The 25,057-nt window shown below is 45.5% G+C and overlaps 1 protein-coding gene across 1 annotated transcript; it reads right to left on the bottom strand.

Moving 5' to 3' along the window:
- Nucleotides 1-4,811: 4,811 nt before the first annotated feature.
- MFSD4B (major facilitator superfamily domain containing 4B) lies at nt 4,812-24,655 on the bottom strand. Its single transcript, XM_055330512.1, has 5 exons — nt 23,865-24,655; nt 20,052-20,176; nt 16,804-16,972; nt 15,158-15,274; nt 4,812-13,886 (listed from the first exon to the last, which is right to left on the bottom strand). The coding sequence occupies exons 2-5, from the start codon at nt 20,166-20,168 to the stop codon at nt 12,643-12,645; spliced, it is 1,647 nt and encodes a 548-aa protein (XP_055186487.1). The 5' UTR covers nt 20,169-20,176; nt 23,865-24,655; the 3' UTR covers nt 4,812-12,642.
- Nucleotides 24,656-25,057: the final 402 nt, after the last annotated feature.

The following is a 25,057-nucleotide window of genomic DNA, read 5'->3' as shown; positions in this document are numbered from 1 at the left end:
GTATGGTTTCAAAGACCTGAAACCATAAAATGCCTAGAAAAAAAAAAAAAAAAGGGTGATAAGCTCCTAGACATCAGTGTTGGTGATGATTTCTTACATTTGACACCAAAACCAAAAATAAACAAGAGGGACTATATCAAACACAAGGGAAATCTTTTTTTTTTTTTTTTAATTTTTTTAATTTATTTATTTATGATAGTCACACACAGAGAGAGAGAGAGGCAGAGACACAGGCAGAGGGAGAAGCAGGCTCCATGCACCGGGAGCCTGATATGGGATTCGATCCCGGGTCTCCAGGATCGCGCCCTGAGCCAAAGGCAGGCGCCAAACCACTGCGCCACCCAGGGATCCCTTTTTTTTAAAAAAATCTTTTTTATTTTTATTTTATTTATTTATTTATGATAGTCACAGAGAGAGGCAGAGAGAGAAGCAGGCTCCATGCACTGGGAGCCCAACGTGGGATTCGATCCCGGGTCTCCAGGATCGCGCCCTGGGCCAAAGGCAGGCGCCAAACCGCTGCGCCACCCAGGCATCCCCACAAGGGAAATCTTAAGCAAACTAGAAAGATCATCTATTAAGTGAGAGTATTTGCAAACCATATATCTGATAAGGGGTTAATACCCAAAATATATTAAGAACTCAACCCAATAAAAAAGCAAAAAAGAAAAAGATCCAATTTAAAAAACGGGCAGAGGATCTGGATATTTTTTCCAAAGAACACAATAAGATGGCCAACGAGCACAGGAAACGATGCCATGTGATACGCTGACGAACTTGAGGGCACCATGGTAAGTGAAATAAGTCAGACGGGAAAAGACATATGCTGTAGGACAAATCACTTATATGTGGAATTTGTCAAAAAAACTTTTTTAAAGATTTTATTTATTTATTCATGAGAGACACACAGAGACAGGCAGAGATACAGGCAGAGGGAGAGGCAGGCTCCATGCAGGGAGCCTGATGTGGGACTTGATCCCGGGACTCCAGGATCACGACCTGAGCCAAAGGCAGATGCTCAACCGCTGAGCCACCCAGGTGTCCCTCAAAAATTTAATTAAAAAAAAATTAAAACAACAAACCTGAACTTCTAGATAGAACAGATTGACGGCTATTAGGGGTGAGGGGTAGGGGGTAGACAGAGTGAGGGAAGGGGGTCAAAGAGCACAAACTTTTAGTTAAAAAAAAATGTCCCAAGGATAGATAGTATTGTTAACTATAGTTAACTATACCGTATTGTATATTTGAAAGTTGCTAAGAGAGTAAATTTTTTTTTTAGACTTTATTTATTTATTCATGAGAGACACAGAGAGACACACAGACACAGGCAGAGGGAGAAGCAGGTTCCTGGCGGGAAGCCCAATGTGGGATTCAATCCCAGGACCCTGGGATCATGCCCTGAGCCAAAAGCAGACGCTCAACCACTGAGCCACCCAAGCGTCCCAGCTAAGACAGTAAATCTTAAAAGTTCTCATTGCATGAAAAAAATATTTATGACCAAATATGGTGACGGATGATCTAAACCTATAGAGGTGATCATTTTACGATGCATACATACATCGTTATGTCGTACACCTACAACTAATACAATGTTACAGATCAATTACTTAATACAGAATTATAGAATATATTAATTTATATTCATTGTATATATGTACATATAAGCACCTTTTTGTATGTACACAGATATCTCTAGAAGACGCACAGAAATGACAGTAAGGATGGTTGGTTAGGGGCGCCTGGGTGGCTCAGTCAGTTGAGTGTCTGACTCTTGGCTTCAGCTCAGGTCATGGTCTCAGGGTCGTGGAGTTGAGCCCCATGTCAGGCTCCCTGTTCAGTGCAGATTCTGAGGAAGATTCTCTCTTTCTCTCTCTCTTTTCCTCTGCTCTCACTCTGTCTCTCTCAAATAAAATAAATTAAAAAAAAAAAAAGAATGATTGCTTTAAGGGCAAATCGTTGTCTCTGATCAATGTCATCAATGTCTCTGATTTTTAAGTTGAAAGTGACATCCTTCCAAAGGCAGCGGGATTCATACTCGTTCTGATCTTCCAACTTCCTCACTTTCTTCTTAATTATAGGCAACTTCTTGGTATCTATAAAAACTGCATTTTCCCCTGTTGCATATTTTGCATACATTACACCATTCCATTCCCCTTCAACCGAGCAAAAAGATCTTCTTTTTAATTTACCTTTGTACTACCTAATTACTGCATACGTATACTATCCATTAAAAAGTTATGTGCTCTTGCTATTTCTCACCCTTTTATTGCTCGTGGGCTCCGTTTATCTTAGCTATTTGGTCGGGTCCAAGGAAGGCCATCCTTTGTGTGGTACCTGAGCAGAGACTCCCCAGGCCAGGTGTGTGAACTCTCAGCCCACATGTCTTCTTCCTGTTTTGTTTTTATTTTTTAAGATTTACTTATTTTAGAGAGACACACACAGAAGAGAGAGAATGCAAGCAGGGGGTGGGGCAGAGGGTGGGGGAGAGAAAATCTCAAGGAGACTCCCTGCAGAGAGAGGAGCCTGATGAAGGGCTCGATCCCACAACCTCAAGATCGATCCCACAACCTCAAGATCGTAACCGAAGCCGAAATCAAGAGGCGGCCACTTAACCAACTGAGCCACCCAGGCGCCCCTCGGCCACAGGTCTTCTTACCGACGTGTCACGACAGCTAAATATTCTTGGGACCCATAACCTTATTAGCTTAGTTAGGGTGTCCAGCCAGGCCTTCACACCCACAGGTGTTATTAAAAAACTCTTACTATTTCCCTTTTGTGGTTAGTCTCTTTTACTAAATTAGTGAATAAACTTTCTCATATGTGGCCACTTCATTTTGTCCTTTGGCTGAGTAGTTTGGAAACAATAATAAGAATAGTAACTAGTAACTAAGCCCTCATTCCTCTGTGTATTCGTTTGCTGTGGCTGCTATAACGAAGTACCACAGACGGAGCGGCTCAAACAAGAGAAATCCTCCCCAGGATTCTGGAAGCTGGACGGCTGAGATCAAGGCACTGGAGGGCTGGCCGCCTCTGCAGCCTCTCCCGGGCTCGTAGATGGTCATTTTTCTCCCTGTGCCTTCACGTGGTCCTCCCTCCGTGCCAGTCTGTGTCCTAATTTCTTCCTCTTATAAGGATACCGATCATGTGGGGGGATTAGGGCCCCCCGCTAACGACCTCATGTTAGCTTGACTGCCTCTTTAAAGACCCTATCTCCAAATACCCAGTCTGGGCCACTAGAGGTTAGGACTTCAACATAGGGGGTGGGGTGGGGTGTAGCAACACAATTCAGCCCGTAAATGTGTGGATGATGCAATATGCCAGGTGCTTTACAAACATTATTTCAAGGACGCCTGGGTGGCTCAGAGGTTGAGTGTCTGCCTTCGGCACAGGGCATGACCCCAGGGTCCCGGGATCGAGTTCCGCATCGGGCTTCCTGCGTGGAGCCTGCTTCTCCCTCTGCCTATGTCTCTGTGTCTCTCGGGAATAAATAAATAAAGTCTTTAAAAAACAAAGTAAAACATATTTCATCGACGTCTCACTGCCTCTACTCCATGAAAGAAAATAGAGGCCAAGAGATTACAGCAATGTGACCAAGGTGGTAGGTGGCAGAGAATTCACATCCAGGCCGACAGGCTCCACACCCCACATTTAACCATCACAGCACACGTGAGCTCTTCTCTCTATAGAGTATAGAGTCCATTGAAGTTTCCCAAAGGAGAGAGAATGAAGGGTCGCTAGAGTGAGCAAATAGAAAAATCCCATTCTCCCTTCCAGTGGGCAGTAGCAGGAGCTCCAGCCAATTCTCAGGTCTGGGTCCTAGTAAACCGCAGGGTCCTACCCCAGCCTTCCCTCTCAGGGAACCCTTAGGAACAGAGGCCGTGGTCACTCAGCCCCCTCTTAAGCTCAACCAAATCCCTGGGAGATGAAGCAGGAGTGTAACCATAAACCAAGGCCCCGCTTCCTCGGGGAAGGCACTGGGGACCCTGGATAGCACAGTCGCTTATACTTGAAATCCTATCGTATCTGGCCCAATGCCAAAGCTGCTCGGGTTCTGTGGTTAGAAGGAGCCAGAAAGGCCAAGCTCTGCCCAGAGTCCCTGGCACGGTGCAAAGGTACAAGAAGATCCCTGCCCCGGGCAAGGTGCGCAGCTGTAGCCTTAGATGACGGAAGGCAGGGATGGCAGCAGTCAAATAAGGACACCCCCGGCGTCATTACTGCTAGGACGAGAGAGGGTGCCATTTCACTTCTCTCAGCTCAAACGTTCCCACTTTAAAAATAACTTCTCCCAAGGCTCCGGCAAAGTGTGAAGGGGGTGGAGACGTTGCTGTACACATGAATCACGCTCCAGGCTAGAAGCATTTAACCAGATTATCCCTACAGTTGTTCTAAGCGAGACAGAAAGGGCTGCGGTCACTAACAGCACTTTCAGCTGTGGGTTCTTTATAGAAGGGAAGCAACGAGAAGCTCCCCAGTTCCTGCTTGATGTGCAATTCTGAAAACTTCCTTTCCATCCCGAAACAAGGACATAACTGTAATCCTCTTAATTAGGAGATTATTATTCAGGTAAAATATTAACTAAGATACCCAGCTAGCAACAGCTGCTTCGGTGGACTTGTGAATTTAGAAACTAGATCATAAACCTAAGAGAAACGGAGGAGCCAGAAATGTTAGAGGTCATCAAAGATGTTAGATGTCATTTCTAAAATATCCATGTGAACTTAAAATAACACACTATTCACACTTTAGGAACCCAAGACAACTACCACATACATTTTTGGAGCACTCACAACCTAAAATTTGGAAATATTCTTGACGAATTTCTGGTGAGATGCCAAAGCACCCATGAAATGAAACGCAATTTTATCTTAAATCAACAGTGGTATTTATTTATATCAATATGTTATTCAAACAAGCTTTTTCATTGTACAAAGCCATGTAAGTGTGAGCAGTCTTAAATACAGACGTAATCAATCTACAAGGCCATCCCTACCCCGTTAAGCCCCCCAAATCAAAACTGACTGGTGAGAACCTGTCTAGAAGAACAACCTCCCACAGGTCCAGGTTTGGTTTCATTACAGGTAAGATCTCAAAGTAAGCTCTCAAACACTTGCTAAATGACTGAATAAAAACTGGAAGCAAAGATAACAAAACTTTGAGGTAGATGTCGGACATAACCTTTCACTACTCTGCGTGTGGGTGACACTAAGCTGATTGATTATAATGGCCTAAAAGTCTGCCTAGAGTTTGAAGCCATACGACGAAATGCATGGGTTTCTCTATCTACTTCCTCTAGCCGGTTTCTTCTGGAAAAAATGGATTTAGGACAATATCTAAGTCAAATAATGAAAGCACCCAAAAACATTAAAAACAGAACTAACACATGAGCCAGCAATCAGACTTGTGGGGACACCCAAAAGCACTGAAAGCAGAAATTCAAACAGGTATGTGTACGTCAATTTTCACAGCAGCATTATTCCCAATCGCCAAAAAGTGGAAGCAACTCAAACGTCCCTAACAGACACATGCGTAAGCAAAGTATACATTCAGGAGACTATTACTCCACCTTACAGAGGAAATCCTGACAGGCTACAACCTGGATGAAACTTGAAGATAACATGCGGAGTGAAATAAGCTGGTCACAATAGGACAAATACCGTCTAATGCCATTCATATGAAGTACTTAGAGTAGTGAAAATTGTAGAGATAGGAAGTAGACTGCTCTTTGTCAGGGCTCATTCGAGGGTGTAATGGAGAGATACGGTGTTTAATGAGTTCCAGAGTTTCAGTGGGTTTTTTTTTTGTATATTTTTTTATTAGAGTTTGATTTGCCAACATATAGCATAACACCCAGTGCTCATCAGAGTTTCAGTTTTGTGAATGAAGCAGTAATGGTTGCACAAAAATGTGAGTGTAGGAATGCCACCGAATTTATACACTTAAAAATGGCTAAGACGGTACATGTTATGTCTATTTTATCACACTTGAAAATAAATTATTTTTAAGAGCACCTTGCAATCTCAACAAGTTGTTCAGAGGCTAAAAAGCTCACCATTCATGTCGTCGAACAACTTCAACACTTCTCCAGGCCATCCATTAACTAACATAATCGAACACATCGAAGGCAAGTTGCCATAAAGTCAGAGACCGGACACGAAAGGCATTTTTGCAAGTAAAAATATAAGCCAAAAGAAAAACAATACATTAACAACTACACTGCAAGGACCTAAGGGATCTTCTCTGCAAGAACTGAAAGAAAGAAACAAGGCAGAAAATAGAGGACATGACAACACATGATTAAGACAATCACCAAAAAAATGTTGAAAGTTGCAGGGAAAAAAATGCACAAAAATTCTCTTTGCAAAAATTCAGTGTTATAACATTTTAACTCATTAAGTATGAAACTACAGCTAAATAAAAATCCAAGTCAAGTTCAACCTAGCTCAAATGCCAACTAGCCAAAGTGCATAAAGGGAAGGGGTTTATTTTTTTTTTATTTTTATTTTTTAAGGGAAGGGGTTTAAATCCTCCTGACAACCAAGGTGCCCGGCCTTGGTTTGCTTCCACAACACACAAGGAAAGGCAAAGCTTCTCCTTTGGATCACTAAACACCACTGTCTACCATTAGGACCCAGTAAAACCAGCCTTTCCTTAGGTCCCGTGATAATTTATATCAGGCCATTTGAGAAGGCATCTAACACAATCTTTCTGACCCCAGATACTTGCAAATTTCTAATATAACAAAATAAAGACTTCCTGGAAACACCTTGTGTGATTACTTGTTTGATATCTTGTTTCCTCCACTAGACCTGTGCTATCCAGGGACGCCTGGGTGGCTCAGTGGTTGCGCATCTGCCTCTGGCTCAGGGCGTGACCCCGGAGTCCCAGGATAGAGTCCCACATCGGGCCCCTTGCGTGGAGCCTGCTTCTCCCTCTGAGTGTCCTTACCTCTCTCTCATGAATAAATAAATAAAATCTTAAAAAAAAAAAAAAAGACTGTGTTATCCAATATAGCAGTCATCAACTAAGATAGATATTTAAATTTAAAAATTCATTTTCTGGGCAGCCCCGGTGGCGTAGCAGTTTAGTGCCGCCTGCCGGTGTGACCCTGGAGACCCTGGATGGAGTCCCACGTCAGGCTCTCTGCATGGTGACTGCTCTCTCTCTCTCTCTCTCTGTCTCTATGAATAAATAAATAATCTTTAAAAAAAATCATTTTCTGTGTCTTACTAGCCATATTTCAAGGAGTCAATTCACCACATGTGGCCAGTGGCTACCTGGCGGTGCAGATATAAAATATTCCCATCACTGTGGGAAATTCTACTGGACGGTATTTCTATAGAGGGTATGTTCCATGGAGGCAGGAACCTTCTGACCTTCCCACCAATGTACACATAGCACCTCTCACAGAGAGTGCCAAATAGGAGGCATTCAACAGACATAAGAAATAAATATTCAACAGTCAATGCAGTAAGTGGAGAGGATTGAAGAGAATTCAGAATAGAGTCCTAGAGTTTGTGTGCAAGAGAGAGAAGGGGGTGCATGGGAACTACAGACTCCTACAGATTTAAGGTCAGATTAAGAAAAGCAAAAACAAAACAAACTGAATTCCCAAAAGTAGCAAAGAATTTGACCCTCTCAAAAAGTGAATCCTGGGGGATCCCTGGGTGGCGCAGCGGTTTGGCGCCTGCCTTTGGCCCAGGGCGCGATCCTGGAGACCCGGGATCGAATCCCACATCGGGCTCCCGGTGCATGGAGCCTGCTTCTCCCTCTCCCTCTGCCTCTCTCTCTCTCTCTCTCTCTCTCTCTGTGACTATCATAAATAAATAAAAATTAAAAAAAAAAAAAAAGTGAATCCTGTTACCCGAAATGTGGTCAGTCCACAGGGCAACAGCTTCCCATCCATAAGAGCTCGTTAGACATATGGAATCCCAGCGCCTACCCCAGGTGCTATTCAATTAGAATCTGTATTTTAACAAGCAATTCAAATGCACATTAAACTATGAGAAGCATTAGTCTAGTTCTCTACCCTCCAGATTGAGCAAGTAGCCCTCGTTCAGCAAATTTGTAAAAAAAAAAAAAAAGAAAGAAAGAAACCCTACGCACAATTGCACGCAAATCTATAATAATCGCAATAACAATTTCAATTAAAAAAGAGCCATTTCTAACAAACTTGGAATCATAAACTTTTTTGTATCTCTTCTCGACTACCTTTACCCCCACTGTGCCCCCCCCCAGTGTAGGAGAACATGAAACACATGTAATATCTGTGAGTTCACATATGCAAACACATTCACAGCACCATGAACAAAACAAGCGGCACGTAACAAACACAGATACAGGGTATCCCAGAGGGACATGGCTACTGCCATCAAGCATTTTAAGCTCGGGGTCCCTGGGTGGCTCAGTGGTGGAGCATCTGCCTTTGGCTCAGGTTGTGACCCCAGGGTCCTGGGATCAAGTCCAGCATCAGGCTCCTTGCATGGAGCCTGTTTCTCTTGCTGCCAATGTCTCTGCCTCTCTCTGTATCTCTCATGAATAAATAAAATCTTAAAAACAAACAAACAACAGAGAACTTTTAAGTGGCAGGAGTGATACACTGCTATGGTAAACCAAAAGTTCTGGTTATGAGACAGCTATCCACATTACTCAATGGTTCTACCTGAAACGCGCTCACTTTACACGTAATCCCGGTCTCACACAGTCTTCAGGAGTGTGTTGCTACAGTGATCAATTAGGCTTGTTGTGTGTGTGTTTTTTTTAATAAATTACAATTCTTCAAACTAATAACCAGTCCATCGGCTACAGTGTCAATACAATCTGGACACAAAAATTCAAGTTGTTTCTGAAACTTTATCTGGTAGGGGGGAGTTTTTTTTTTTTAATCCCTTTACCCCGGAAATTATGTTGATGAGAAATGTTAAGAAACTTTCTAGGTGTTTAGAATTATAAATTACTTATACAAGGGCACCTGGCTGATTCAGTTGTTAGAGCAGACAACTACTGATCTTGGGTCGTGAGTTCAAGCCCTACACTGGGCATAGAGCTTACTTTAAAAAAATAAATAAAAACTTGGTATAAATTTTTATACCTGTCCCTTTCATTTTTATGTACTTCCCTAATCTTCCAGCATGACTTTTTAACATCTTCATTACTTTTATGATAAAAAACTGATTTTTAAAAAAGCATTTCTCTTTAAAAAATAAGAGTAACCGAAAGATGCTCTCAAAAGTGTTCTTGGATTTCACTATGAAAATACAACTCAAGTGAAATGTACCGATTTCCCTCATAGAAAGTTGCATCTGAACAAGTTAAAAGCACAGTGGGAAGGAACATAAAATGTCAAGGGGAAAAAGTGCCTAACTCTGAGTGAACCCATCTATTGCCCCACAGAGTCTCCTCTATCAGGCTGGTGGGCCTGCCATACGGGGAGCCTTCCGCGCCCACACTAGCTCACTCAGTTTGGTATCTGTAATCACTCGTGATGACTACTGAGGGCTTCTTGTCCCCAGCTCAAACTTTTTAGTTCTCTTGAACCTGTTTTTCAGGTACCAAGACTGTAGCAAACTCACTCTAGGGGGTCCCGGATGAGTCACATCTCTGTACTAGCCTCTCCCCTTGAGTTTGGGTAGAACCCTGACTTGCTTCTAGCCAAGATTATATGGCAAAGGTGATGGGACGCCACTCCTGGGATTATATTATGTTATAGAAGGCTCCAGCTTAGCAGACCCAGGTGAGAGATTCCCCCGCTGGCTTTGAAGAAATAGGCTGCCATGTTGTGAGAGGTCTGCAGAGGGCTGCATGGCCCTAGATGGTTGGTTCTAGGAATGGTGAACTGTCAACCAACTGGTGACAGTTCACAGCCAGACAAAAAACAGGGACCTCAGCCTAACCACAGCAAGGAACTGAATACTGTCAACAACCACATACAGGGTCCTTGAAGAGAACCCAAAGCTCCAAAAAAAGAGCACAGCTCTATCCAACAGCTTGACTGCAGTCTCATGAGACCCTGAGCAGAGGGAAGTCATGACCTAGGGAAGTCATGCCCAAATTCCTGACCCAAGAAACTGTGAGATAAAAAATGTCTGTTGTTGGGGTGCCTGGGTGGTTTGGTCAGTTAGGCAACCGACTCTCGATCTCAGCTCAGGTCTCGATCTCCTGGCTGTGAGTTCAAGCCCCATGCTGGACTCTGCACTGGGCATGGAGCCTACTTAAAAATGTCTGTTGTTGTAAACTGATAAATCTGTTATTCAGCAAAAGAATACTTCAGTATTGGCTACTTGTGCATCAGCAGACACCTACCTAAGAACTGATTATTAGAATGAATGCTAATTCTTGGAATTGTACTAAGTCTTATCCTTCCAATATGGAAATACTTCATCAAACTTTAACAATGCCTGTAATCTCATATGGCCATTCACATTTTGGTTTGTGGAACTCCAGTGGATTTTCCAGTGAGGATTTCCAAATTTCTGGCCATGTTCTTATAATCGTCCTTCTCTCCCTGAGCCACATCTTCTACCCCTTAAATGTAGATGCTGCAGATTGAATCCCTGTTCTAGCAAGCCTCCCAGCTGCCGAATAGCATCTACTGCCTAACTTCCAACAACCTGAGAAAAAGCATATATGGAACACAGGTGGTCTCCAAGGTCTAGCTAAGAGAAAAGCAAAGTACAAAAAAGAGCAAGAATAGAATTTTTACTGTTAATTTCTCCAACGGCCCTCTCTAAAATTGCTAGATTATATACAAACCCATATTGTGGTATAGAAGGTGGATGGGCAGTGGTCAAAAAAGATACTGTATTTCACTCAAGAAAAAACAAACGCAAACTTGTAGAAATTAGATAAATAAGAGAAGGCAAAGAATGCAAACAGGTAGAAATTAAATGTTCTTCACCATAAAACGTGGTAAAGGGAAGTAAACAAAAGCTGCCATCAGTGCTTTATCAAAAGAGAGCTCACGGGGTGTCTGGGTGGCTCAGTTAGTTGAGCCTCTGCCTTTGATTCAGGTCATGACCTCAGGGTCCTGGGATCAAGCCCCACATCAGGCTCCCTGCTCAGCGGCGAGTCTGCTTCTGCCTCTTCCTCTCCCTTTGTGATCTCTCTTATTCTCACTCTCTCTCAAATACAATCTTTAAAAAAAAAAGAGAGAGAGAGAGAGCTCACACCAGCTTTGCCACACTCATACAAAGTACCTTTTGCGATCCCTGACTCCTAGCCACCAAGCCCCTTTCTAATCATTATTTGGTCTCCCGGGTATTTCAAACTCCAGAAGAACCCTGCGTGGGTGATACAAATAATCCAAACACTGCAAAAGACTGTGCCTCTTTGTAAATTAAACTGCAGCCTAGTTCACAGCGCTTACAATGTGATGACCAGCCGGACGCAATGAGGAGCAAGTCCTGGAAGAGCAAGGCTCAGACTCAGACTCCATTACCAATTACTCACCCTATTACTAACCTAGTAACTCTGAAACAGCCTGTAAAGTCGGAACATTGCATCTCCAAATCCCATTTGAACATCAAGAAAATCAGCATATAAAAATAACTTTTCTTTTTAAAATATCTGTAAAAATAGTAAAATCTCCTAATTGAATGAATTACTGTAAGACACTGATTGTAACATGCAACATTGCTTTGGATATGTATACGGATAAACTGTCGATTATATTTCGTCACGATGTTAAGTGACTACTGACTTTCAGAGATGTTAAAGTTGTGGAAAAAAGGTAGAAAAGGGTGCATCTTAGAACTGATGAAACACAATACTGAAAAATGTGTTTTGCAGATAGTCATTAAACACGGAGTCTCTGAAACGGGCATAGATTCATAATCAGTAGAATTCTTACAACTATCAATTTTGTTTCACTTCTCATTTGAAATGAAGAATGGATGGCACATGTGAATTTCTGACATCTTGCACAAACTTTTTTTTTTTCTTGCACAGACTTTAAAACTTAAGGATTCCTAGTTTGAAAATCATCTCATTTTCACTGATAAAATCACAGATCAGGAGACAGATAAACAAGGCCCTACTCAAGTAAAGTGACCGAGTGCAGGGCCGGAAAACTAGTAAGCAACAGTCAAGGTTTGCAGCCAGGTCTCTGGGGTCCTGCTCTGTGTTCTCTTCACAGAAATCAGAAATCAAATGAGGCATGAGCATTCTCTGGTGCGACACTACAGCGAGGGCAAAGCAATAAATAAAACTCTGTCCGTTTTCAAAGTTGTTCTTTTTATGAAACAACACTCCTCCACTTCCCTGATAGAATGCTGATGACTGATCATTTGTTCAGCTACTCGGCTCAACTACTAGAAGGTTTCATGCTATCAGAACGGCACCCAGCTTCTCAACAACACCCTCTCTGCGTGCTCTGAGGGGTGGAGATCGTAACACATTACCTCATCAGCCACATGCCAAACACTAGCCTCACAAGACCCTGCTGTACGAGACCGAGGCCATTCATTCTTTATGGAAAACTCTGGGAATTGCAGAACCTTGCAAAACTTTGTAGCATCTGCTATATACTCTGACCTAGGAATTTTGATCCCCAGAGCATGTTGAAAATCTGTTAATGCTCTGCTTTAACTGGCTTCTTTAGAACCAGAGGTTATTCAAGGAGGTCAGTAAATAATCCATCTTCTCTCGGCGTTAGTCCCTTTTACACTGGTTTCTTGCAAGGTGACTTACAGGGGACTTGCCACTGTTAGCTGGAGAGGACTCGAACACTCTTGCACTGGAGTGGGATTGACTGGAGATTTCAGCTACGGGCTTTGTCAGGACATTTCTAGATGTCTCTATTACAGAATTTCTCATTGTATCATTCATTTCAATCACTTCAAAATCCATTTCATTCCATTTCTCTGCATCTTCTTCTTCATTCTCTTCCTCGTAGTCATTTAGCTCAGAACTAGACAGCAAAGCTTTCTGGTCCTCGCTTTTCCTGTGTTCTTTTCGCTGTTGATTGAGAGGGGAGGTGGCTAACTTATAGAGCACGGGAAATAAAACAGCAGTGGCTATCGAGGCCCCCAAAATGGTGTACAGAACTACAGGCAAATCAGGGTACTGCCCTTGAAGAATTCCAATTACCGCAGGAATAGCCATTTCTCCCAAGGCAGCACCAACGACAAAAAATGCGGCAGATTTCCCATGGATGGTCGTGTACTGCTCAATCCAAGAAACACCACTAGGAAACGTGGTTGCCATCGAGGCCCCGTACACCGAAGTCGCTATCCAGAGGCAAACTGGGCTCTTGTCGAAAAGCACCAGCAGTAAGGATGATGCCAGGCTGCCGATGTTGCTTAACACAATCATGGTTCCAGGTAGTAAACATGTAGCAAAAAAGATTGCTAGGCCCCTGCAGGCTGCAAAGGTGCCCCAGAAGACGGAGTTCAACAGCGCCGCTTCACTTTCTTTCATGCCAGCATGGGTGGTCGCAAACGAGAAAACGTAAGAACCGTACGTTACCTCGGCTCCAACATAGAAAAAGAAGAACAGGAAAAGGAGACAAAGAAGGGCATTGTGGTATTTAGCTCTTCGAGACCTCTGAGCGGATGCTTTGGCTTTCTCCTGCCTTGAGCTTTTCTTAAAAAGCAGAGCGAAAAAAAAGAGAGAAACTACAAAAATGTAAGTACCGATAATAGCGTACGCCCACAGTAAATTCATATTGTCAGGTACTCTGAAGAGAGATTCTGAGTCCGCTTCAGATGACTGGTTGAGAGCAGAGTGGTTAGAGTCAGCCTCTGTGTGGTTTGCAGCAGACACCGTCGTCGTGCCCAGGGCCAATTTAGCCAGCAGTGGAGCCAAAAAGGCACCCAAGGCAAAACTGAAGTGTAAGGCCTGCATGTGTGGGGCTCCTTTGTCCCCCCAAATAGCCAAGATTAGGACGTTACCACCTACCAACGAAAGATGAGGAAAATGATTTAATCATAGTAACTTAACAAAAAACAGGTCATTACTATCAGTAAGAAGATTAGTATATTTTTTGTGGCACAAGGACTAAGATATTCTCCGTCATCAAATGTTGCAACTCAGTCAATTTTATGATCAAGGAATTCCACCGGAGAATTCCAAGCATCGTAACATCACATCGTCACAAATGGATTCTGCAAGCTAGTAAACCACTACCTCCTAGAGCCAGGCACAGTAGCCCAAGGCTTTTTTTTTATGACAGTTCTAATATGTGGCTGGCGGGGGTGGGAGTGGGGGTGGGGTGCGGGGGGGCGGGGAGTGGGAAAGAGGTGAATACTTATTTGTTTGTAAACATCGTCAATATATATTATCATCAGATAATGGCCAAATTACCAGTTGAGGAGAATTATCTATCTCGTAGATGCAAAACATAGGTTCAAAAACCTGAACACTGTAGAATTCTGCTGGGCCCATTACAGGAAACAAAAGTAAAAGGCAAGAAGCATCAAATGTTGTGTTTTCTCTCTCTCTTTTTTTTTAAAAAAACATATTTGCAGATAAACATACAATTGTACCCCATAATTTCACAACCAAACCAAGCCTAAAGTATAAAATATCCCCAACCTATCAGGTAACAGTAGAGCAGGGGAAGAAGAGACCTGGGTTTCGGGGGTAGACAAATGCCAAGTATGTTATTTAGTAGGTTTTACAAGATACCAATACTCATGGAGGGGATTTCCTGCAGGAAGGCAGGAGCTTTTGAGAGAGGGGGAAAAAAAAGAGAAGGAAAATAATATACTGCACAGGTTTCTCTTAGTTCAAAAGGCAGAGTGCTTTTCAAATTGGATAGCTGCTTCTAGGATTCCTCAGCCAAATCCGGTTCCAAAGCTGGTTTAACCTATTAACCCATCAATTCCTCCCATACTACACTGATAAAGTTCTATCCCAAAATGGAAGCCCACTCACCTGTACTGTAATTACCCATATGGGGGACCCTTTCCTGTTTGGATACTGTAAATCAATAATCTCTCACTGAACAAAATTCTTTAAATTCACTCCATGGTTGGCTGCTCAAAAGCAGGCACCCTACTTGGCAAGAAAAAGAGTTGCCAGAGGGTGGTTCTGACTGGGTGACCCCATGAACTATTCAGTAGGTCGGTATCATTTCACACTGCAAATGACAAGTTGATGTCACCTGCTCTTTTTCTAGTAGAAAGTCTCTATTCCCAGAGATGACAGTGAAGGGCTCACTGACCTGTATCCAGAATGCCAATTGAAACACCAAAGACGGACATCATGATGATCAATAACACCGCTGTCTTACAAAAGGGAACAAGATAAAGACCAACTGTGGTAGCCAACATTGACATTCCTGAGAAGAAAGGTAAAAGTCAGCTATAAAAAACAATATTCACACAAAGAGTCCTGAATCAAGTCAACATCATAAACCCTCCCATAAATGCAAAGCAGGTCAAATTACAATTGAGTAACAGTAAGTGAATGAGAGGTTCAGCATCTACAAATGGTTATTTCCTTTGCAAGCTTTCCTAATCTTTATGGACCATAAAATATAAGTTATCCTAACATGAGTACATTTCCACCATTGCTGATAATCAAACCACATCCTACAGGGCAAAGTTTTATAGCAAAGCAGATAATGCAAAAATTACTTATTTAAATATTTCATATTTTTTAAAAGAGATGTTAAGGGACGCCTGGGTGGCTCAGCAGTTGAGCGCCTGCCTTTGGCTCAGGTCATGATCCAGGGATCCGGGATCGAGTCCCACATCAGGCTCCCTGCATGGAGCCTGCTTCTCCCTCTGCTTGTGTCTCTGCCTCTATCTCTCAGTCTGTGTCTCTCATGAATAAGTAAATAAATCTCTTTAAAAAAATTTTTTAAATAAATAAAAAGAGACGTTTAGATATGAGATTAAAAAATTAGGAGAAAAAATAAAAAATAAATAAATAATAAAAAATAAATTAAAAATTAGGAGAAAAATAAAATGCAGTTATAATAGCTTGTAGGAGAAATGTATTAAGCAATTTAGCTTGAGAGTAGGGAAGGAAATACAAGAGATCTGTATGTTCTCAACCCACCTGGGAAATCTGAGTGATTATTCATTTATTCATCAACAACAAATTATTCTCCTTACTTCCAAAGCGGTTTTATGACATTAATCCAGATTTTCTTTCAACATGTCTATTTATTCAAAAAAGAGCAAGTTAGGGATCCCTGGGTGGCTTAGCGGTTTAGTGCCTGCCTTCAGCCCAGGGGTCCCGGGATCGGGTCCCACATCGGGCTCCCTGCATGGAGCCTGCTTCTCCCTCTGCCTGTGTCTCTGTCTCCCTCATGAATAAAACAAAATCTTAAAAAAAAAAAAAAAAAAAAGCAAGTTAAAAGCTTTGCCATCTAATTCAAGGGTGAGGTAGAGAGGTCTGGAAGCATCATTAATATGTGGCATCCGAGACAAAAATTTAGCCTATGTCATTTTGCCCCCAGTACTTCCCACCTTCATTCTCAGTCCAGGGTCTAGCCGGGGCAAGTTCAAGGAATTCACTTCTGACCTATGGTGGCTCCAGCAGATCAGCCCTAAACCCTGACAGGCAGAGTTCTTTGGACAACTAGAATGTGATCCTAGGGGTGGCGCCTAAACTACACTGACAGCCAGGAAGGCTAAAGATAGTGACACATTCTAGGGCTAATCTAAATTTCCAGAGTGGCCCAGCACAGATTCCCTATAACTGCTGAGATGAAAACAGGCACCAAGGAGACCTGATTTCCACTGAGAACGCCTGGCAAACACTACCCATTTGAGTTGTCAAACACAACATATTTCATATTTAAAAACAAATTGTAAATTCCTTGAAAGTCATAAAAAGCTAAAATTGGTCTTTACTCACCCAAAAGTAGAAAATGATTCATATTGTCAAGAAGAATTCCACCAATCACAGAGCCACTCAAAAACCCAAAAGCACGGCCCACAAAAATCAGAGAAAGACTGCTAATGTTGCGGTTCACGTTTGTTGCCAAATCTTGAAAAGTCGGTCCCAGTATAGCAACACTCATCCCCTAGAATTTAAAAAGACAAAATCTTTTATTTACAATCAGTAAAATAACATCTGCCTATGTGGCAGCTTAAAATATTATTCCTGGTTTTTGATGTCGTCAAAACGGCAGTATTTCTGGGTTGCACAGTATCCTTCCTCTGATACACACAAAATACACAGGAGACAGACAATTTAAACATTTCTAAACCTAGATTTTTCTTCAAAGCAAACCCCAAGCCATGAGAGAATATTTGTTGGACACTTAAAAAAAAAAGTTTTAGGACGCCTGGGTGGATCAGTGGCTGAGTGGCTGCCTTCGGTCCAGGGCATGACCCCAGGGTCCTGGGATCGAGTCCTGCATCGAGCTCCTTGCAAGGAGCCTGCTTCTCTCTTTGCTTGTGTCTCTGCCTCTCTGTGTCTCTCATGAATAAATGACTTTTTTTTAATGTTTCTAATGGCTCTATGCTTCAAGAATAATTTATTCTACTGGCATCTGGGTGGCTCAGCTGGTTGAGTCGCCCTTGGGCTCAGGTGGTGATTCCGGGGTCCTGGGATCCAGCCCAGTGCCAGGCTCTCTACTCCTCTACCACTCTGCCTGTGCGTGCACGCTCACTCACTTACTGTCAAATAAATAAAATCTTAAAAAAAAAAAAAAAAAAGAATTCCTTCTAATTGGACTGCTCTGCTTGAAACACTTGGGTGTGCGTCCTGCCCAAGCCCGAGCAGTCCCAAACTGAGAGCTGAGCAAGCACTTGGTATGGGGAGGGGAGGCTGAGCTGCATCTGCAATCCAATCACTTCCTGCCTGCAAAGCACCCAAAACAGGACCTGGCACAAGTGCCCTGCAACGATTTTTCTTTTTTCAAATCATCAAAATCCTCCAAGAATCCGTTGTGGTTCAAGAGAAAGACGCTGAGTGACCAGGGATGATTGTCCTCAGAGGACTCACCCTAGTGAATCCCCAAGATCCCCATACATCAGGCCGAGGATGACAGGGAGACCTCCAGAAATAAGGGAGTCGTGGGGCAGCCACGGGGGTGTCAGAAGGCGTTTCTAGGGATCCCTGGGGGGCTCAGCGGTTGAGCGCCCGCCTTTGGCCCAGGGCGTGACCCTGGAGACCCGGGATCGAGTCCCACGTCGGGTTCCCTGCGTGGGGCCTGCTTCTGCCTCTGTCTCTGCCTCCGTGTGTGTGTCTCATGAATAAATAAATAAAATCCAAAAAAAAAAAAAGAAGAAGAAGAAGAAGAAGAAGGCGCTTCTAGCCCTGCAGTTTGCTCTAAGGAAGACGCGGGGGACCTCAAGGTCTGTCTGTGCACGGCTGCGGGCAGAACGAGAGCTTATTCCTGGCTCCTGCACGGAAAGCCGGCTGCGTGGTGCAGAAAAGTCCTTTTCCCTCTCGGGGCCTGTTTCCTCCATCTGCAAACATAAGGAGTCGGCTGAATCTGGCCAGACAAGGAAGAGGAAATCCCAGGGAAACAGCTTTGGTGGTAACTTGGCATCTGCGTGGGCTGGAGGGGCAGGGGCTCCACACCCGACCCCCCACCCCACCCCACCCCCACCCCACCCCGGGAGCTGCCCAGATCTCAGGGAAAAACCAACTTCGCACGGAACAGCGCTCCGGCGGCGGGGCTGTGCCCGTTCTGCAGATTCGGCCCCGAAGGCGGGCGCCGACGACCGCGCCCAAGGTCACCAGCCGGCGGGCGGCGGAGGCGAGCCGCGAACCTCCCGCCCCGGCCCCGCAGCCTCGGGCCCCCGCGCTCACCAGCCCCAGGAAGGCGGCGCACAGCACCGCGGTGATGAGCCAGCGCAGCCTGCGCCCGGCCCCGCGGCCCCGCCGGGAGCCCGCCGCCGCCGCCGCCGCCGCGCCGCCGCCTCATTCTCCGCCGCGGCCGCGGCCGCGGCCTCGGCCTGGAGGAGCCGCTGCCCGGCAGCCGGCGCCCCGGCCCCGCGCACGCCCAGCTCCAGCTCCAGCTCCAGCTCGGCGGCTGCGGAGAAGCGCTCAGGCGGCCGCCCCGCCGCGCCTCGGGGACCCGCCGCCGAGCCCCGCCCCCAGGCCCGGAGGCCCCGCCCCTCCAGGCCCGGCGGCGCCTCGGGGACCGGCGGCCGAGCCCTGGCCCCGCCCCCCAAGGCCCGGAGGCCCCGCCCCTCCCGCACGGCGGCCTATCGGCGCCTCGGGGGCCGGCCGCCGAGCCCTGGCCCCGCCCCCCAAGGCCCCGCCCCCCCGGAAGCCGGCCTTCCGAACTCGCGACGCCCGCCTGTCAGCACGCCCGGGGGCCGCGCGGGGTCACGTGGCGGAAGTGCGGCCTCCCGCCCGCCGCGGCGCTCGCTCCCAAACCGGAAGTTTGTGTGGTTGCCTGGGAGACTCCTCCGCGGGCGGCCCCGTGACACGCGCGGCGGAGCCCACGGAGGCCTGGCGAGCGGGCGCCCCGCGGCGGAGGGAGCGGCAGCTGCAGCCCGGGGCGCGGGGACGGTGAGGTAAGACGCGGCCGCGCCCCGGTACTGAGGGGAAGGCGGGTTAGTGCCTCCGCAGGGCGGAGCCCGCCCGAGGGCTGAGCCCCGGGACAGCGTCCAGGCGTGCCGTCCTCATCCGCGCCCCTTGGAGATGCTCGCCAGCTGTCGGCCGCGTGCGGAAGCGTCTCCGGGAACCCCGAGGCAGCCGTGCAGGTGCGCTGGCTCCGCGTGCGGCCGGACGGTTACGTCGGGCTGAGCAGCGGCTTGGCCGGGGCAGGCGGACGGGGCGGGGGGCGGCCGGAGCTCAGCCCAGGGCGGTTGCAGGCCCCGGCCCCGGCCCCGGCCCCGCAAACCACGCCGCCGTTGTCGCCCAGCGCAGCGGGACACGGATTTCCAGGGGCCCGGGCTGCAGGTGCGCCAGCGGGGACGGCAGGCCTGGTCCTCCTGATCCGATTCCAGCTCTCCGTTGCCTTTCTGCTCTTTGACCAGATCGCGGCCTCCAGACGTGTAAATGTCTGTTTTATTACCCGTTGGAAATGTTCTTCTGCACCCGACTACCTCTCCCCACTTAGGCTCCCGGACTACAGACCCTTCCAGCCCAGCCAGCCCTCCAGCCCCCTCCACTGGGTCACGAAGCCCTTCCCAGTTTACCTCCAAGCACAGATGCTGTGCCGTAGCAGAACCTGCTTTAGACGTCAGGGTCACGGAAGGCCGCTTTGAGAAGAGACTGATGTGGCTGAAACTGCAGGTGTCTGTATTAAAGAGCATAGCAGGTTCTGTGAAAGGTGGATTAGGTCCGAATTACAAAGGATTTCGGGTGCCTCCTCCATGGAGGAGTTCTGTCTTCAGACTGGCTCACTGAGATCTCTACAAGCAAAAATGTTCTGTAGGAACTCAAGCTTCACAGTGTTTCATCTTTATCACCTAAAACCAAACTCCTTCCCCCCGCCCCCAAATAAATTTGCCCCTGCTCTGCGTTCTGGGCAAATACTCCACGCTGACATCACCACCCACCTGTCATCTTTGTAAGGAATGGGAGATCCTGCCTTGAAGCTTCTTTCTTTCTCTCTCCTCACCAAGTCCTGACCATTTTACCTCTGTAGGTATTTCTAAAACCCAGCCTCTATGCTATTATCACAGCCTACTTTAAAGATTGTATTTATTTGAGAGAGAGAGAGAGAGAGAAAGAGAATGCACACCAGCAGGGGGAGCAGCAGGCAGAGGGAGCAGCAGGCTCCCCGCCAAGCAGGGAGCCCGACTTGGGACTCGACCCTAGGACCCTGGAATCATGACCTGAGCTGAGGGCAGATGATTAACTGACTGAGCCACCCAGGTGCCCTTATCACAGCCTACATTTAAAACTTTTTTGGGACAAGCAGATGGGCGTCTTCCTTTGGCTCGGGGCCTGGTCCCAGGATCCAGGATCCAGTCCCACATCAGGCTCCCTGCAAGGAGCCTGCTTCTCCCTCTTCCTTGTGTCTCTGCCTTTCTCTCTATGTCTCTCATGAATAAATAAATAAATCTTTAAAAAATAAAACTTTTTCACCTCTCACCAAAACTATTCCCCTAGCTCCTAATTGGTCCCCCCACTCTAGTCTTCTGTTCACCCACCTTTCACCCCTGAGTAGCTCCCTGAAATGAAAATCTGCTGCATAAAACCTTTCGAGAATATAATCCGACTTCATTTGCTCCCACCCACCACTCTAGCTCTATCTCTTTGTTCACATTCCAACAACATCAGTATTGCTATTAGTCCCTTACGTGTGGTTTCTCGCTTCCTTACCTGTGATCGCATCGTCCCCTGGATCCAAAATGCCTCCTTTGTCTTTCACCTGCTGTGGGAGAGGCTGCTAGCTATCCATCAAAATCCATTTGCCCTTTCTTCCTAAGCGCTTAAGTTCTAACCCAGAGCATGACTACCCCAGCTCCTCTACATTTCCCAGCTGAATTTGCAGTTACGGATGCCAATAGAATGTGAGCAGAAAGCCCAGAGAGAATTCTTCCCTCTGACTGTTAAAAAAACCTGTTGGTTTTTTTCAACCTGGATGGAGCTAGAGGGTATTAATGCTAAGCGGAAATAAGACAATCAGAGAAAGGCAATCATCATATGATCTCACCCATATGTGGAATTTAAGAAACAAAACAGAAGGTCATAGGGGAAGAGGAAAAAATAAAACCAATAATACATTATATGTTAATTAAATTTAAATTAAAAAATTGAAAATAAGACCTATTTTTTAAAAAGATTTATCTATTTATTTTTAGAGAGTTGGGGAGGGGGAGAGAGAGAGTGAGAGCCTCAAGCAGACTCCCTGATGAGTATGGAGCCGACATGGGGCTCCATCTCACAACTGAGACCATGACCTGAGCCAAAATCTAGAGTCGTGTGTTTAACCTACTGAGCCACCCAGGTGCCCCCAAACCTTGTTGCTTAAATCACTGAATCTTTGTGACAGTAGCTTAGTCTCCCCTAAGAGCACCTGCCTTATTCCTGCCTATCTTCTCAATAATCATACATATTTTAAAGAATTTAAGAGAAAAAAATAAGGATTTTTATATTAACCCAGATAGTTAAATTCTCTGTTGCTCATCCTTCATTCCTAAACATCCAGGTCTTCCCTCTGGTATCCTTTCCCTTCATTCCCAGCACTTTTTTTTGTTTTGTTTTGTTTTGTTTTTGTTTTTACACTGGTTCTGTTGACAATAGCTTTCTGAGTTTTCCTTCATCTCAGAATGTCTTTATTTCACCTTCATTACCAAGAATATTTTCACTGGCTATAGGCTTCTGATTCATGGTCCCTTGGTTTCCACAGTCAGATGTGTTATTCCAGTTTCATCCGGCTACCCTGGATTCTGCATTCAGTCCTTGCTCTTTATATAGTTTGGTTTAGAGACATCTAGGCATGGTTTTCTTTGAATTTAAGTGCCAGAGTTCACCAAGATCCTGGAATCCATAAATATATGTTTTTCACCAAATCTGGGAAGTTTTTAGCCATTATTTTTTCACATAATTTTCCTCAGCCTCTTTCACCTTTCTGGGACTCCAGTGACTTGTATGTTAGACCTTTTGATAATTGTTGCACAAGTCCCTGATGCTCCTGGGTCCTGGTTTTTTCCAGGCTTTTTATCCCATTCTGCTCTTCAGCTTACATCATTTCTGTTGACTAATCTATCTTCAAGTTCACTGCCGCTTTCTTTCATCATCTCCGTTGTGCTATTACACCTATCCAGTGAACTTGTTTCTTTCAGACACTGTACTTTTCAGTTGAAAATTTCCACTTAGTTCTTTTTCATACTTTGTTCCTCTGCTGAAAGTGTCTTTCTTTACATTTATTTCATGTGTGTTTATCTCTCCCCCACCCCATACATCATAGCTGCTTTAGCATCTTAGTCTGAACATTCCAACACCTGTGTTATCTCAGGGTTGTTACAGTGATTGCCTTTTCCCTCAGGATTTGGCCACATTTTCCTGGTTCTTTGTATGACAGGTGTTAACCTTAAAAATAAAACAGCCAGGAACACCTGGGAGGCTCTGTGGTTGAGCGTCAGCCTTCAGCTCAGGGTGTGACCCCAGAGTCCGGAGATCATAGGGCTCACTGCAGGGGGCCTACTTCTCCTCCCTCTGCCTATGTCTCTGTGTCTCTCATGAATAAATAAAATCTTTAAAAAATAAGTAAATGAGAAATAAAACAGCCAGTTATTTTACCAGCAAAAAATGAATTTATTTGGGAATAGCAGAGAATTGCAGTCTGGGACAAGAAGCTGTGGGAAAACCATTAGCAAGTCTGGAGAACAAAGGAGAAGACTCGTCTTTTATCGAGGAAAAGGGGAAGTTGAGAGAACTGTTACAAACCAGTGTTTGCTGGAGGAAACTGGGAATTCAGAGTACAGTAGCTTTTCAGTGGCTGAGTTGTAACAGTCTCACTGGGTGGGCTGTTGCCAGAGGAGGAGGAAAACCTCTCCGCCTTCCTGCTGGGATATAGTAAGGCCCTAATCAGAAGTAGTAACCAGCTTGCCCCCAGCAAGGTATGTTTTCTGAATTTGGTCTGCAACTGACCACGAGTGGCAGGGCCTGAGAGCCCCCCTGCTGGCCTCCAGACTTCATTTTATACAGGGTTCCTGGGGATCCCTGGGTGGCTCAGCGGTTTAGCGCCTGCCTTTGGCCCAGGGCATGATCCTGGAGTCCCAGGATTGAGTCCCACGTCAGGCTACCGGCATGGAGCCTGCTTCTCCCTCTGCCTGTGTCTCTGCCTCTCTCTCTCTCTGTCTGTGTCTATCATGAATAAATAAATATAATCTTAAAAAATATATATCAAATAAATAAACAAACAAACAGGGTTCCTTCTATTGCAAGTCATTTTCTTTTGCATCCCGGACCGTGTAACCATTAATGTTGTGCTGACTCTGGATCCTGTTAAAATCCTCCTCTGGAGAATGTATGTTTGTTTAAGCAGGCAAACTTACCTGCTTAAGGGTGGGTGATGGTTTCGATCTCAGTTCAGCTTTCCCAGCCTCTGCTCTGTTGCTCTGGGTCTGTCCCGAACAGGTGCCACTCGGGCAAGTCTGAGCTTTGGCCCACGGTGTTCGACGGCTAGCTGTCAGGGCCTTTGCTGTGCTGCGTTGGGTGTCTTGCAGACAAGGGCGACTCAGCAGAGAATCGAAGATTTACAGTGGTTCCCACACAAAATTAGGAATCACTTTCTGTACCCTGTCCTCTCTCTCGTCCCTACTCACTTCCCAACTCACAGAGGACCCTTTCCTCAGTTCCCTGGATGGAGGGACAGGGTTTCTATCACAGTGTTAGCTACCCATGCAGCTACCCAGCCGTCCTCACATGAGACCTCTCAGGACAAAACTGCAAGAAAAAAAGAGGAAAATAGGCCAGGAAGCCCATCCTCTTCCAGGTTTCTTTTCCAAGGCCTCCCCTTCGCAGTGTTTTACTTTTCAGAGTCCTGGGGCAGTTGTTACCTGAATTTTGTCATGAGTTTTTAGTTGTTAGTGGGAGAGATGGACGAGAGTAGGCTTATGATGCCAAAGCTGGACCAGAACTCTTCTATCTTTAAGAATCCACTTAGGCAAGGGGCACCTGGGTGGCTCGGTCGGTTTTGGCTCAGGTTGTGACCGCAGGATCTTGGGATTGAGCCCTGCGTGGAGACCAGAGGTGGAGATGTTCCCCCTCGTCTTCCCTTCTGTCCCTCCCCAGGCTTGTGCTCTGTCTCTAAATACTCTAAATACATAAATAAAACCTTAAAAAAAAAAAAAAAAGAATCCACTTAGGTGTTACTTCCTCTAACAAGCCTTTCCTGACCCTCCTCTCCTCTCTGTCTCCAGGCTGTTTTAGTTCCGCTCCTTAGTGTGTAATTCTAAGAGTCCACTTACTTCATACAGAATGTTCCTATTTATGTGTCATCTTCCCTACGTACTCTGTGTCTGAAGGGAAGGCACTGTATCTCATTTGTCCCTTAGCATAGTGCCTGGCACACATGGGTCTTCAGTAAATGTTTGTAGTAGACTTTCTCCGATCATCCTAGCCAAAAATCTGAATTCCTGGATAGTTATGCCACTCCTCAATTTTCTTACACATTCTAGCTTGTATTATAAATATCTTAGCACTTAGCTTTAGTTTCCTAATAGATTGTAAGCTCAAAGTTTTGTGT

This window comes from Nyctereutes procyonoides, unplaced genomic scaffold (assembly GCF_905146905.1).
Source record: "Nyctereutes procyonoides isolate TBG_1078 unplaced genomic scaffold, NYPRO_anot_genome, whole genome shotgun sequence".
Classification (NCBI taxonomy): Eukaryota; Metazoa; Chordata; class Mammalia; order Carnivora; family Canidae; genus Nyctereutes; species Nyctereutes procyonoides.
This window is presented reverse-complemented; position numbering and strand designations above follow the sequence as displayed.

Bases quoted from the DNA above. Each gene is read 5' to 3' on its own strand.
- MFSD4B (XM_055330512.1), bottom strand. From the start codon at position 20,168: ATGCTCTTTAATACAGACACCTGCAGTTTCAGCCACATCAGTCTCTTC. The intron at 16,973-20,051 runs GTAAACTGGGAA...TTTAAATTCTAG, and splicing joins CACAGCATCTGTGCTTGGAG to GGGATGAGTGTTGCTATACT. The intron at 13,887-15,157 runs GTCAGTGAGCCC...TTTCGTTGGTAG, and splicing joins AATTGGCATTCTGGATACAG to GTGGTAACGTCCTAATCTTG.